We start from the raw sequence: 14,476 nt of genomic DNA, 5'->3' as shown, positions 1-14,476 counted from the left end.
TGAGCTACCCTTCAAATTAATACTATAATTACTTATAGTAGAACATAGAGTGGTTTTCAAGATGAATTACTTGGCAAGCACCTTTGCCTCCGAAGGCGAACGGAAATTAATTAAATTTGTGGACCGTTAAAACAGATACCGATTAAATAACATCCGTATAAAAAAAATTGCTATTTTTTCATTTCATTTTTTCTATTTTTAATTTCTTAGTGTGAGAGGATATTTTTTAGGATATTCTTTTAGCTAAAAAAAGTTATTAATATTTGCAATTCAACATACCAGCTGTCCATCCATATTATTGTTTTATTAGGCAGGTAACATGCTTCCATCTTCCCAATTAGTCTTTTCATGCCATCCTAATCTTAATCTAATTGCAACCTAATTATAGATTAAAATCGTTTTATTGATTGAGATGTAGATTAGCTATTTGCTCACTTGCACGATACATGACTATGGAAAATACGTTTATTTTTGCGTATTCAAATAAAATCCTTTTAATACTACTCATTTTAGGTTTTAAATACCTAATATTTACCGTATTCGGTAAAATTAACCATTTAGCAGTTGTCAGTTTTTCGCTGGCTGTTTTATTAGTGTTTGTCAACTATTTTATTAACATTTTTTTACCTCCAGTTTAACAGATAGATGAAATACCAATCCCTTCCGGGGCGAAGAATGATTACGTTAAAAGCTCTCTTTAAGATGCTAACTCTACGACTCGGTTCTGAGATCACCAAAATGGAATTTAGTGCACTTCAACAACTAAACCAAGTTATATAGAGTATTGTATTTTATTAATATATTTAAAGCGAGTAGCGTTTCATAATCTACTCTCTGGAGCCCTAAACACTAATATTCTACGGACAATTGTTGGCTAAATTTTCCATTCACCTTGATGAGTTTTCTTTTTTCTTTTTCTTTTTATTTTTATTTTTTTTCTTAGCATTCAAATATCCAACCAACATGGGTTTTATTTTTTATTCTCTCTAATAAATTTAACACGGTCTATATCATGCCATTGACTTTATATTATACATAACATAAATATCTTTTATAAGAATATTATAGCAAGTCATAGTCTAAACTACAAATGAATTATTTATTTGTTGATGAGTGTAGCCATTGATTCTTATCCTTATGGCAATGCAAATTTTGATGTCCACTTCTAGTATCCCTCAGGTGAGAAGCTAACTTATATTTAGTTGGACAAGCGACCCACTGAAATTTATAACTTGTAAAAATTATATATAAATTTTAAATAGTTTATGTTATTGGTCTTATTAAAATTTTTATTTTCCTCCTAAAAACTAGGAGTATAAGTTATATTACTGACCTAACTAAAATAAATAAATAAATAAATGCCTCTGATAATATTGAAGAAATCATAATTTCATAATAACATACAAGGATCAAATGGAATACAACAACATAACATTTATATACAGAAAAAAAAATTGTTTTAAGTTTTATGTACATGGATTATAATTATGTTAATCAGTCGCTGCTTTTCCTTCCGAGGAAGATGATGATGATCAAAGGAATTGGATGCTTATACATTGTTAATCAAACATCTCTTACCTTAAGCTTGATTTCTGTAAATGAATTGGATGATTTACTACTTGGGCTTAATGGAACAGAGGTGAACTTGCGAACCAATACCTTGAAAAATGGAAAAAATAGCATGCTGAGTACCGCCAAAATAAACGGTGCTGCAACTAGCCATCCCAGTAACTGCAAAGTCAATGCATTATTAACCAGAATGTTCATTAGAATGAATAAATATCCGAGTTAATGACAATCATGTTAAAGAAAATAGGAACAAGAGATTTTATGTAGTGTCATGACATCTCTAAAGAATTTTTATCATGCTTGAGTACCTACAAAAGAGCCTTGTAATTTAGCCTCTGTGCTTGACTAGGAACTTTATGATGAAAGGAAGATAATAGTAACAAAGCTCATACACTCAGATTGGAATAATCAGTGACCTTATTGTCTGTTAGCAAGGGAGTATTTCTTATGTTGTGATAATGCCTTGTTCAGCATCAGAAACTAATGTTCATGTATCTGGTAATAAAGGCGCTGTGCTAGCAACACGAGTTGCAGCCTAAAGTTCAATTTTCTTGTTTCAAAAGAGATGAAATACAAGAACATCAAAGAAGCAGGGCTAAATTACACGAATATTGCGCTCCTGAGATTTCCATTTTCTTATTTTTCTAATAGATCTAGTCTCCTCATTCTCTTTTGATCTCCTTGCACAATTTTAATTTGCATGGAAATCTGAACTCTTTGCTCGTTGCACATTGCTTCCTCATTCTATAACAGAGAAATATTAAAAATGTATTTGGTATGCAATCTCATCCAATTTATTGATTCCTTAAAATCTTCACCAGCTGAACAGAATTTGTATCAACTATAACAGTTACTCTATACGCCTTCAGGTTTTTAAACCGTAAAAGACCTATCTTTGAGTCTACTCATCAACCGCCCATCGTTTTCCGTGTACACAACCATTTAATCCAAAATATTAGAGCCATCTTCTGCATTGCCACTGCCACTGCCACTGCCACCAACAGTTCCTTAAGGGGTCAAATATTTAGTTCTAATATTATTCTTCAAATTGTTTGGATTTATTAATTCAGTTCCTGATTCTGAGGTGCAGTTTACACAAAATGATTATGTAGCAACATACAATGATATGTAAACCATAAAAGAAATGACAAGTCAGTGGTTTTGCTAGCATTTGCTTTAGATAAGGAGAGGGAAGAAGAGGATGGTTCAAATAAAATAAATAAATAAGTAAGAGAAACAGGAAGCAGATTTGAATACTGAAGATGCACATTTGAGATAAAGCAAGTGAAGAATGGATTTTAAATGTCTCAACTTGGCTACTTACTGCATGGGCAATGCTTATTAAGACATCATGTGAAGCTTGGCCAGTCAAAACCTTCTTCAAAGCATCAGATGTCAATGGAAAATGAGATCCACCAGAGATGACTTCACCAAAGCGCAAGAAGGGTACCACAAGACTTGAAAGCAAAAAATTGATTCAGTATAAGAAAATGAACTTTGTGTGCGTGAGGTACTATGTGGACATGCTTGAACACCGCAGTTAAAAATTTTAACAAATTGGAAAACTGTGAAAGAAAATTAAGCTGTCCAGCATCAAATACTATCACATTTTCACAACATCTCTTCAGTTGTGTAAATGAAAAACTGAAAACTCATATTCAGCATCCATGATAAAGATAAGTCAGCAACAATGATGTAGAAGCAGAAAATACCTCAACTCTATAGGAGTTGCAATGAAATTAGCTAACATCACAGTTGGAGCATGGGAAAGAGGCCCAAGCAATGCAATAGCCATCGCACACAGCAGAACAGTGACCCCTGAGAATGACAACGTCAGGATATTCAAGAAACTCTAGTTGTATTTAGTAAGTCTTATCTTCCCAAAGAATTAGAATCTTTATAACACAAGCAGTAGTAATTACTAGTATTGGCCAATCCACACAACCACTTAAACTTGCCACAGATAATCAAAGACAAGCACCTAAAATCATAACGCAGAAAAGAAGGAATCCCAAAAAATATTCATGGTATAAACTATCACAAGATTAGGGTCTTGTATGACATCCAGCTTATAGATCACAATTTGTCATGGCATATTTATTTAATTTGCAATTGCACAATACTCCAACGGATTCATATTTGCTTTATAGAAAATCATTTTTTACCAGCATAATATACAACTAATAGCCATTTTTTCTCAGGAACTCTATTCCTGTTTTCCACTTAAACTGGATTGAGGGAGCAACTTACAATCTATATAGTGTTCATCATCGCCTTCATAATCCATACTATTGCCTGCGACTATCCCCATTATTGTCATGTAACAGATGTTTTTCCAGATACGGAAAAAGAATGTCACCCATTCCTTGCATATGACAATTGCACTAATTATTCAAACAACAGCTAGAACTGTCATCTCATAAACCAGTCTTGTATAATTGGATTACTAAGGGGTTCATTTAAGAAGAAAATTTTCACGTATTAGATGATATAGAATGAGAAACGCCCAAAAAATTCAGATTGGTTGGTCAAAGATAACAATTGCAACAAGAAGTAGGGTGCAGAAGCAAGAACCTTCAGAACTGAGAGCCAGTAGAGACACAGATAATATTCTATAATGCAATTGTAATTTTTGTTCATTTTTACAGAACCTATCCAACCATTTGGCAAGCTACCTGTTTTCATGATGTTGGTTCCCCGTCTGAACCAAGTGTGCAACAACAAAGCACTCAGGAGCTGCATCCTAGAAAGCTAATATAAATTACTGTTGAACTGTGTGTTTGGAAGCCAATTGCAAGCAAATTATTTTCTTCAATTTATGTCAAACCGAATTACTTCAAGGATAAACCACTTTGAATAGACAAACGTTTACAGAAACATGGCTGAAAGAATGGTCTCTACTGAGCACTGTGACAGTGATATAGATTCCCCCAATGAAATTATAAATCAGGCACAAAGTAGCAAAGGAAGCTATCAAGCTTCAAACTGATGAGACCTGAAGATTCCCTGCCCACAAGTAGTGGAAGCTACCACAATAAACTTCACTGCTACAATTGTTACTAAAATCAAACCTTAATATATTTATAAGAAGTAATCCAACAAAAGTCCTCATTTGCATGAGTCCTGTCCTGTGTGTGGAATCCCTTTTCCAAGTTTTTACTTTTGAGAGAAATGATATGAAATCTTTCTTTAAGGATTCATAATTAGCATTAAAGAACCTTTTCACTAGTACTTACTTTTCTTTTTGATTCCCCCTAGTTTCCACTTTCGATTCTATTCCATATGTTGCATGATTTCAGCTGTCAAGGAAAGGACTTAAAGAAGAGCTTAATCCTGGAATCGAGTTGCTCATAACTCTAATGGAACAACTCATCAATTTCACATTCAAAATGAAGTCTCTTTACAAACCTAACAACTAATCCAAATTGGTGAATATCTGAAGCATATCTATCGATAAGGGCCATAGAAAGGCATGTCAATGAAACTAACCCATCACCAGAAAGAGGAAAGGAAAAAAAAAAATTAAAAAAAAAAATAAACCAGAGAAAATGTTTGTTCAAGCAACAAAGAACATGAGGCACAGTAGCACTACCTCACCAACAAATATTTCTGGAACTTCTAATCAATTCAGATTTAAAATAATAATAATAATAATAATAATAATATAAACTAATACTTTCAACTGGTTTTAAGAATTCCATACCACATATCGGAAATATTCCCAGAGTAAATCCAAGAGCTGCAGAGAATGCCAGTTGCTTTGGCTCTGTACCCCTGCAAAAAGCATAAACAGCAAATAGTTACTAAACCAACAACTTTTCTGAACAGAAAAATAAAACGACAATAAACAGCTACAACCTAACATAAAAAGAAAAATCAATCCTAGCCTTACCAACTACGGCCTGCCCAGAAATTGGTAGTATAATCACTCCAAAGGAATATTTTGAAAATTTTTCTTTTTTTTGAGAAATTCTACCCTCAAGCACTCAAAAATTACGGAGTTCGCAAAAATCAGTATCTTGAAAGATATTACTCCACGAGAAAAAGTTATTCTACAATTGAAATTTTCATGTTCAGAACAGACTGGAAATATTATTCAGAAAAAGAAATCATCCATTAACATAACCATTAGGCATAAATAATTCCAAGTTGATCAAACTTTAAATTAATGCATCAATATATTCAAAATCCAATTGAAGAGGAAAAATAGAACTATCGAAACAGAAAAAGATCGGAAAAAGATAAAACCTGCTAAGAATTAGGTAGAGAGGATCGAGGATCTTCTTCTTAAACCAAGCATTCAGTCCCATCATCGAAACCGCCATTTTAACATGAAAATGGAGCAATTTTCCACTGGTCTTTCTCTGAAATCGAGTTATTTATTTCAATTGGAATAGCAAAAAAAAATTCAGAAAGAAACAATTTAAGCTTCCCTCACTAAATCCTCAAAAAGACAAATTAATTTAACTTTTGGTATTTTATCTGTCTCCCTACTCCTCCTCCTCCTCAGATTACGAAAACGATCAGAGATTCCTTTCTTGGATTCACAAATCTCAGAAAAAAAAATACTAAATAAATATAATATGAATTTGAATTTGTCTTTTACTAGTAATATATTTATTCTATTTATTTATTTTTGGCACACTGGAATTTTATTTAGTCGTCATCTGAGGAAGGAGAGGTGCAGTTAAGAGGAGATAGAAGCTATTACTTTCTGTTTCGCAGATTCAAATGAAAGGTAGATCCCACAAATAAATACAAGAGTAAAGTATTTTGTGATCCCTAAATTATAATCAAATTAACACTTATATCCTCCTATTATTAACAAATAACTTTCATGTCCTTAAATTACAATTCGTGTCATATTTAGGTCCTTCCATCTATTTTGACCCAAATTCACGTTAACTTTCAAAAAAAAAAAAAATCTCGAATACATAATTTTCCCTAACTTTTTCAAAATGTCATTTGTGCTTGTCAACTTTATGTGACCGCTTTCCTTTTAAATTGTGTTTTTTATAGCTTTTATACCCCTTAGCATGTTGTAAAAAACTACGTGAACTAAATGCAAATAAGAGTGTAAACCGCTTAAATTTTGTCCAGTGTGATAAAAACGACATGATTTTACATTCTTAAAATCATAATGACTTCATCTCTCATCCTTTCTCTTAGTTTCTCTCTCTGTTTTTCTCCTTCTCATTCTCTCAACAGATCTATCTCGCTCTTCTTCTTTTTCTCCTCTCAGTTTCTCTATCTATTTTTCTCCTTCTCATTCTCTCTATTGATCTATCTCATTCTTCTTTTTTTTTTTTTTTTCTTCTTCTTCTTCTTCTCCTCCTCCTCTATTTCTCTATAATCAAAACCAAACCAACCTGTTCTAATGATTTTATGGTTAATAAAATCAAAACTATTAATGCAGGTGTGTATGATATTTTTTTTCAATTTGTATTTTTTTCTTGATCTGATTTTGGGTATTTATATTCTCTAGATTATATTGTTGGTATTATGAAATATTTTATCTTAGATTTAGCGTTGATTTCATCACAGAAAACACTTTTTAATTTGAAGTTTAAAATCTGTTTGTGTTTTTAAATTTGATTTATTTTATTTTTATGTTCTTATGTTTCTTTTTTTTTTAATTCTAGAAAAAAACAATATAGTTAAATCATAATTGTATTTTGCGAGAGAAAGGAATTTCAACAAGGTGGAGGCTTGAGATTTTTTATTTTCCTCTCAATTTGGGATTTCAGTTTATGGTAAAGAGGAGTTAAGGTTTTTCTTTTTATTTAATTTTTCGTTTTCTCTTTTTCTCTTTCTCGTTATTTCTTGTACATCTGAAAACTAACATGGTATATAAATTGATGGCAAATCAACTGCTTATGGTACGTCAACGGAGTGTATTTCACACAAATTTTCAATTTGTTTAGGGTACAAAAGTTAAAAAAACGCAACCGAAGGGGATAAGCGGTCCTCCGCAAAGTTGAGGAGCACAAATGGCAATTTAAGGATAATTCAAAGGGAAAATTATGCATTCCGCCAAAAGAAAATATTAAATAAGGAGAGAGAAATATATCAATTTTCCAAAATGCCCTTGTTCAACTCATTCTTCGAAAATCCAATCTTTAATTAATTTTCCTGCCTTTGGCATCTGATTTTTCTACAAAAATAAGATTCATGCATCAAAACACAAGAGATATCTACTTCGTTATAGGTTAAAAAATAAAAAGATAATTTTTTTTTTTTTTTTTGTTTTCTCTATCTTCTTCCATAGCCATAGATGTGTTCCAGCAAAAATCCGAAAGCTTTATAGAGCAATTAGAGCAGTAAGTTAAAAAGTAAAATGATAAAAATTTATTTTTTTTTTTCTTTCTATCTTGTTCTACAGCCATAGATATGTCTAGCAAAATTCCAAAAGCTTTACAAAGCCATTAGAGTAGCAAGTTAACAAAATTAAAAAGATAAAAATTTAATGTTTTTCTATCTTCTTCCATAGCCATAGATGTGTCCAACAAAAACCCAAAGCTTTACAGAGTCATTAGAACAACAAAATCGTAAAAGAAATATAAAAAGCGCTAAGTTTTGGGCTATGATTGGGTGGATATCAAGCCGAAAAAATGGCCGGAAGAGACGCGGTGAACGAGAAATGGAATTTCGTTGGAAGAGATTCATATATTTATCTGAAATTTCAAGCTGGGCCGAGGATTTGTTTGGGGGAAGAAATGGCTTTCTTGCAACTGAAGAGAGTGGTTGTCGGTGTTCTTAATATGTTTAAGGTGGTGCCAGTGGCGGAGATGATTTTCAGTCTGAGGTAATTTGACGAGTTCAAGAACATTAGTTCCGCCGCGAATCAAATAGCGATGACAACCCTTGCAAAAATGGCAGGGCTGAAAAGAGACAAGATAGTTAAATCCCTTATTATCCTTTTTTTTTTTTTTTAATAAAGGTTAATTTTGACACTTTATATCCTTTTAATGGTGAGTTTGAATCAAAATATATGGAATGACCTAATTATAGACATGAAAGCTATTTGTTAATAATAGAAGGACGTAAATGTTAATTTGACTATAATTTAGAGATCTCAAAATATTTTACTTTAAATACAATGTCAAGTCCACTATTTCCCCCAATTTAATATTTTATTGCATTTTTCCCTTTTCGTCCCAAAATATAAATTATTTTGTCTCAAATAAAAGTTTAAAATTAATAAATTATTTTTCTTTTAATTTTACCCTTATTTATTTTAGACTAGATATGATATAATAATGATGAGGGATAAAATAATTAAAGTGAGATAAAGAGTAATTTGGTCAAATTATTTTTAGTTTTGTAATAATTTAAGAGAATTAGTTGCTTTGTTAATCTCCACTTATATTTTAGAATAGGAGTAATTTTTATTCCTACTATGAAACAAAGGAGTAATTTTTCAATTACCAAAATCACTCGAATCCTCTTTTTTTTTTTTTTTTTTTTTTTTTTTTAAGAGAATGCAAATATATAAATGGGAGAAATAATAAGACATCAAGCAATTGGGAACAAACTCCCAATGATGGAAACTAACATAGTTATAAGAAGCTCATGCTAGAAAATGAGCTCTTCTATTTACTTGTCTTTTAATCCGATTAATATTAACATCCATTCTACCTTGCAAAAGAAACTTACAATATTCCGCTATAATTCATACATCAGAAATATTTTGGTGTGACAAATAAAGAACAAGTAAAACATTTTGAAAGTCAATAAAAATGGAATCCAATCTTCAGTGACGGAGTCAGGAATTAAAATTATGGGCTAAAAAAATTTCAAGAGTTAAAGGACAAGAAAATTGAAAAAATTTACTATTTTAAGGGGTAAAATAAAAAAAAATTTAATATTTTATAGGTAAATTCTTAAAAAAAAATTTTGTTGGGGTGGAGGAGGCCACCCTTAGACCTCCCTAGCTCCGTCAATGCCGGTCTTTGGCATATTTTCAGCAATCTATTACAAGGATGAACGAAAAATCAAAACTTCAATCTATGTTGGATCCCCTAATCTATGGAGCAAATTAGAGATGACAATCACTCAAATTGATTTCAAATGGTGGTTTTGTTAAATTGACAATTTAGTTGATTGTAAAATTTTTGAGTCGATTCGATTTAATAGTTTTATAATCAAAAGTGTTAGAATCAAATCAAATCAATATTTTATATATTTTAATTTTATTTATTTATTCATTTATTTTTAGCTGTGAACCTGAACCCACTTACAATGATAAAACATTTTCCAAATTAAACTAAATTGAACAAATTTGAATATTTTTTATAATTTGATCAATATACATTTTTTTATAAATTGTTATTAATTTGATTTGTAAATCTTCAAATTAAACCGTAGAGACCGTTACTCAAGGGCAATGAAACTAGATTAATTATTTCCAAATCTCAAGAATACATCCACTTTTTTTTTTATTTTTTATTTTTTTTTATAGAAGGGAAGGGAATAAAAACCCCAAAGAAAGCAAAACAAACTCAAGAAAGCCCCATAATGCGTGGCCAAGCCACGTCCTGCATGTTCCATCTGAGAACTTCAAGAACTTCCATAGGAGGGTCCTGCAGCACAAAGCTACATTTATTACCAAACACAGCAAGGTTTGCAAGAATATCCATAGCCTGGTTAGCTTCCCTAAAGCAATATCTGATGACAATCAGCCATTGGCGGTGAAGGAGGTTCCGGATACGCAACAGAACATTCGTGAACTGGAGGTGAGTGTCAATCTTGGAGGATATAAGCTGATTAGCGTTCAGTTTCAATATCAATAATATGCAATGAAAAGAGAAAATTATAACAAAATATTATATACCAACAGAGATCCGTTTAAATGATTAAAGTACTAAAATTTGTTTAGAAGAATACTTTTGAAATTTTGATCTACGCTGGCTAGATTATCATAAACCACAAGCCGTCCAAGTGTCTGACATCTAGTAATATCCACACGAATAGACAATCGAAAAACTCTAAATCTATTTTAGAGAATTGAGAGATTAGAGTGTATGATGATGCTAGCTATTATACGCTTTATGTTTAGTTTTGTGGCTATTAGCAACAATAGCTAGTTAGACTGTATCTTAAATTTTATATATGAAAACCTTAGATCATAAATAAATAAATTATAATTATTTATTTAAACTTTTTAAATAAATAAATAAATTATAACTAAAATATATATGCCTATTTATTTATTTAAATAGTTTAAATAAATAGATCATAATATATATGGTAATAGGATTTTCAATTTAATCAATTTTATTTATTTATTTAACTATTTAAATAAATAAATTATAATTAAAATATTAGATTTATTTAATCTAAAATTTATCTTAATAAATTTTAGACATAAATCAATTAAGTGAATACTTAATAATTTAGGTAAAATTGTAATTAAATATAAATTACAATTTTTTGCCCTTACTGTCCCAAAACTAATTTGTAATCAAGTCATACTTGATTCAATTTCTCGTTTTCACTTTATCATATCCATTTTTATATGTGTGACCTTTTAGGTTCCAAATATATAGGCAATTAGAAATTAAATTAATTAATTAATATTTAAAGGTTAAGTACATTGTCTAGCAATATTTCAGACTACCCAAATATTTGAAAAATCAAAGTGATTTGACTTTACTTTTCAGTGCATGATTTATCAGTATAATTAATGTTCCTTTCATCATTAATGTTTTGATTTAGTAATTAGACATGAAGTGAGTCTGCTTTACTAAATCATGTTAGTTTTCTTAATATTAGTTATTGATCATTTGATTGAACTTCCAAATTTAATTTGCTAATTTCATTCTATTTTGCGCAAAGATTTCTTAATCAAAACTAATAAAAATCAATTAGAATATTTTTTTCTTATTTACTTAGGGTGATGAAACCTCTCTTAATTACACAAGTATCTCCATACAATTTCTACTATGTCCAATAAATCATTACTTATTATTTATAAAAGAATAATACGAACGAAAAATCAAAACAGAGTCATCCCAATACAACATAACTTAATAATTTCAAGTCAAAGGATCACTTACACAACCATCACTTGACTATTCCATAGACACAGGTAATTCTCCGTATGAAATTCTCATGCAGGTCAATTCAGTGGACTTATTTAAATAACAAGCACCTACATATTAGTTCTAGATATCACATATATCTCTTCTTTAAGGAAAAAATATAATATGTATCAGTCTCAACAACTCTAATCATTATCCAATAACGAGACAAACATTAACCAGAAGTATTTAGAAATATTGCTTTAATACAAAATAAAACTCATAATTATAACCATATTATAATTTATTTTATAAAATAGTATTGTTTACTTTATCTTTTACCAAGATTCAATCAGTAGAATATAAAAGATAAATAAATGCATTTTTATTAATAATAAAATACTTATTACATGAAATATTAAATCGTCATATAACTAAACACTTAGAAACTAAAGAATCCATTTCCACCTCCAGCTTTCGATACCCAGCTCTCAAGCAAGATTTAAACCTAAGCATAGGGCCTGTAATTCTGCCTCCATGGATGAACAGATCCCCAACCGAGTCGTGTAACCAACCACCCATCTCCCATAATGGTCCCTTATCAATCCACTCATATTACTTGTGTATAAAACATCAATAATATTTTTAAAATGATGCACAATAATATTAAATTTTGATGACTAGAGAAGGAACACTTTTCTTTTATATATAATGCCGAAATAAAAAATATTTTAAAAATGTTGACTTGATGCGTTTCTTTTTCAGCATTTTATATTTTATTTTTTTATAAATATTTGAGCTTTTCTTTTTTTTTTCTTTACATAAATATTTTTTAAAATTAGCATTTTTTTTTTGAAAATATTAGCATTTTATTATATATTATCTACGTTAAATTACTTAAATTGTAAAGATTTATCTTCGGCTTTACTTCTTGTAGCCTAATTATCTTTATCTTTTATTTCCATATAAATATTTTAGCGCATCAATATATATATATATATATATATATATATATATATATATATATATATATAAAGCAATCATTTTCTTTTTCAAAAAGTTAGACACGTGTCATTTCTTAAATGAATATCCCTTTCTTATTCTTGACACATAAGATTTTTGGTGATGATACATGAATTCACAATGCCACATAGGATTCATAAATTCGTAGAAGAAAGTATGATTTATTTGATAACTGACAAGGGAATTTATTTGATATGCGAGTGCTTGCTTGCTTGGAAACCAAAGTAGTAAAAAAAAAAAAAAAAAAAAAAAAAAAAAACATTTATCTAAATTGTGCTTTTCTTATTCGGTATTTCCTTTAGATATAAACCATTGCTATTTTAGAAACGTTGCTATTAATTATTCCTTTCACTATTTAACATCTTTTAACAATCTCGTTAATTACAGTAAATTTCATAGAATTAATAAAATTAAAATATTAATTATTTAATTCATTTTCCAAAAAATACATTATGGATTAGGTTAAATATTGAAATTAAATAATTAGCTAAGAACAAGATTTATAAAAAAATTAGTCAAATGCCAAAAATATATTTATTTTTTCATTTTCCATTTCTTAACTGCACCTTGCCATTAACATGCAGCATCAACTTCTTTCATCATATGCATGAGTTTGTCATGAAAAAAACATTTATTATAATATATGGAAAACAAATCCATTCTATAACTATATAGAAATGGTAATATTGTTTTATACTTTTTATATAATATTTTAGTAATGAGCTAAAAAACTAAAATGTTATTAAATTGAAAAATTATCTCATTTTGATAGAAAATTGAGATGTTAGAGCAAAGCAATTATAAAAATAAAAAAGCTAATCAAATTTTCATTTTGTATGGATTGAATGAATGAAAGAAAAAAAAAAAAAGAATTGAGAGTTTTGAAACAGAATGAAGTGTTGCTGAACAAATGAAAGAAACTAATTTTGAGTCTGAACACATGATATATATTATTATATTACTAAATAATATAATATGAGTATACTAATTCATCTCTCTATCCCAATTCTTTTTCAAAGAAGCGTTGTAAACCTATACGCAACGATCGGATAATTTTGAGTCATTCATTTAGAGCATTTTGGAAAGAAGGTTTAGAGCCGGAGAAATGAGATATTTTCCATACTCTGCATTGCTCTTATTTCTATTTTGGGATAACAATGGATAGGGTTCGATCGAGTTTGAATTTGAGATACGGGATTGAATTTGGGTTTATAATAGTAATATCCACACCCTACCCTTATTCAAAATAAAACTTTCGAATTTTACTATACCTTACTCAAATCAATCAAAATCTTAAAATTTGAGTTTGATTGGGTTCGAGTTGGGTGCATACCCATCGGATCAAGTTGATTTTGCGATCTCTACTGCTATTGTATTTTTTGTATCTTTTGCATTTTTTCTTATTTTTAAGATCAAATTTCAAAGATGGGTTTTGTCTTTCTTTTCTTTCTTTTTTTAGTAAATATTTTTGAGTTTCTTTACAAATACCCCTCCACTAGTTTTGCAGATTTGTGGATGCCCTTCTCCTTTCTTCTATTTTCTCATATTTTTTGTTAACGACTTTTTTAATCTACAAAATTAAAAAACAAAATCTTTTTGTTTGCTAATTTTATATTTTATAGATTTTCATGATTACTACCATGAAATCGTAAGATTTCTTTTATTTCTAAATTAGATTATATTTTATTTTAATATTATTTTACTTTTTTTATTATTTTGATTTGTTGATTGAATATTTCGTTGATTTTGGTTTAAAATTGTGAAGAAATTTTATGATGATGTTTAGCGATGACAATAATCAAGAAGGAATGGTTTGGTAGAAAATCAAACTGTGAGAAGAGGACAAGGGTGTTTTTGTCTCT

At 29.5% G+C, this 14,476-nt stretch overlaps 1 protein-coding gene across 1 annotated transcript; it reads right to left on the bottom strand.

Annotated features, from left to right (window-relative positions):
• Positions 1–1,347: 1,347 nt before the first annotated feature.
• Positions 1,348–6,303, bottom strand: LOC105640106 (uncharacterized). The gene is made up of 5 exons (XM_012224332.4): positions 5,818–6,303; positions 5,273–5,343; positions 3,282–3,387; positions 2,894–3,026; positions 1,348–1,731 (listed from the first exon to the last, which is right to left on the bottom strand). The coding sequence occupies exons 1-5, from the start codon at positions 5,892–5,894 to the stop codon at positions 1,564–1,566; spliced, it is 555 nt and encodes a 184-aa protein (XP_012079722.1). The 5' UTR covers positions 5,895–6,303; the 3' UTR covers positions 1,348–1,563.
• Between the last annotated feature and the right edge of the window lie 8,173 nt (positions 6,304–14,476).

This window comes from Jatropha curcas, chromosome 9 (genome assembly GCF_041381405.1).
Source record: "Jatropha curcas cultivar XTBG-Jc1 chromosome 9, XTBG_Jcur_1.0, whole genome shotgun sequence".
NCBI classification, from domain to species: domain Eukaryota; kingdom Viridiplantae; phylum Streptophyta; class Magnoliopsida; order Malpighiales; family Euphorbiaceae; genus Jatropha; species Jatropha curcas.
Note: the sequence above shows the minus strand (reverse complement) of the source record. Positions and strands in the feature narration are given on the sequence as shown.

Bases quoted from the DNA above. Each gene is read 5' to 3' on its own strand.
- LOC105640106 (XM_012224332.4), bottom strand. From the start codon at position 5,894: ATGGCGGTTTCGATGATGGGACTGAATGCTTGGTTTAAGAAGAAGATC. The intron at 3,027-3,281 runs GTATTTTCTGCT...TTTGCTTTCAAG, and splicing joins GCAACTCCTATAGAGTTGAG to TCTTGTGGTACCCTTCTTGC. The intron at 1,732-2,893 runs GTAAGTAGCCAA...TTGACTTTGCAG, and splicing joins TAATAAGCATTGCCCATGCA to TTACTGGGATGGCTAGTTGC.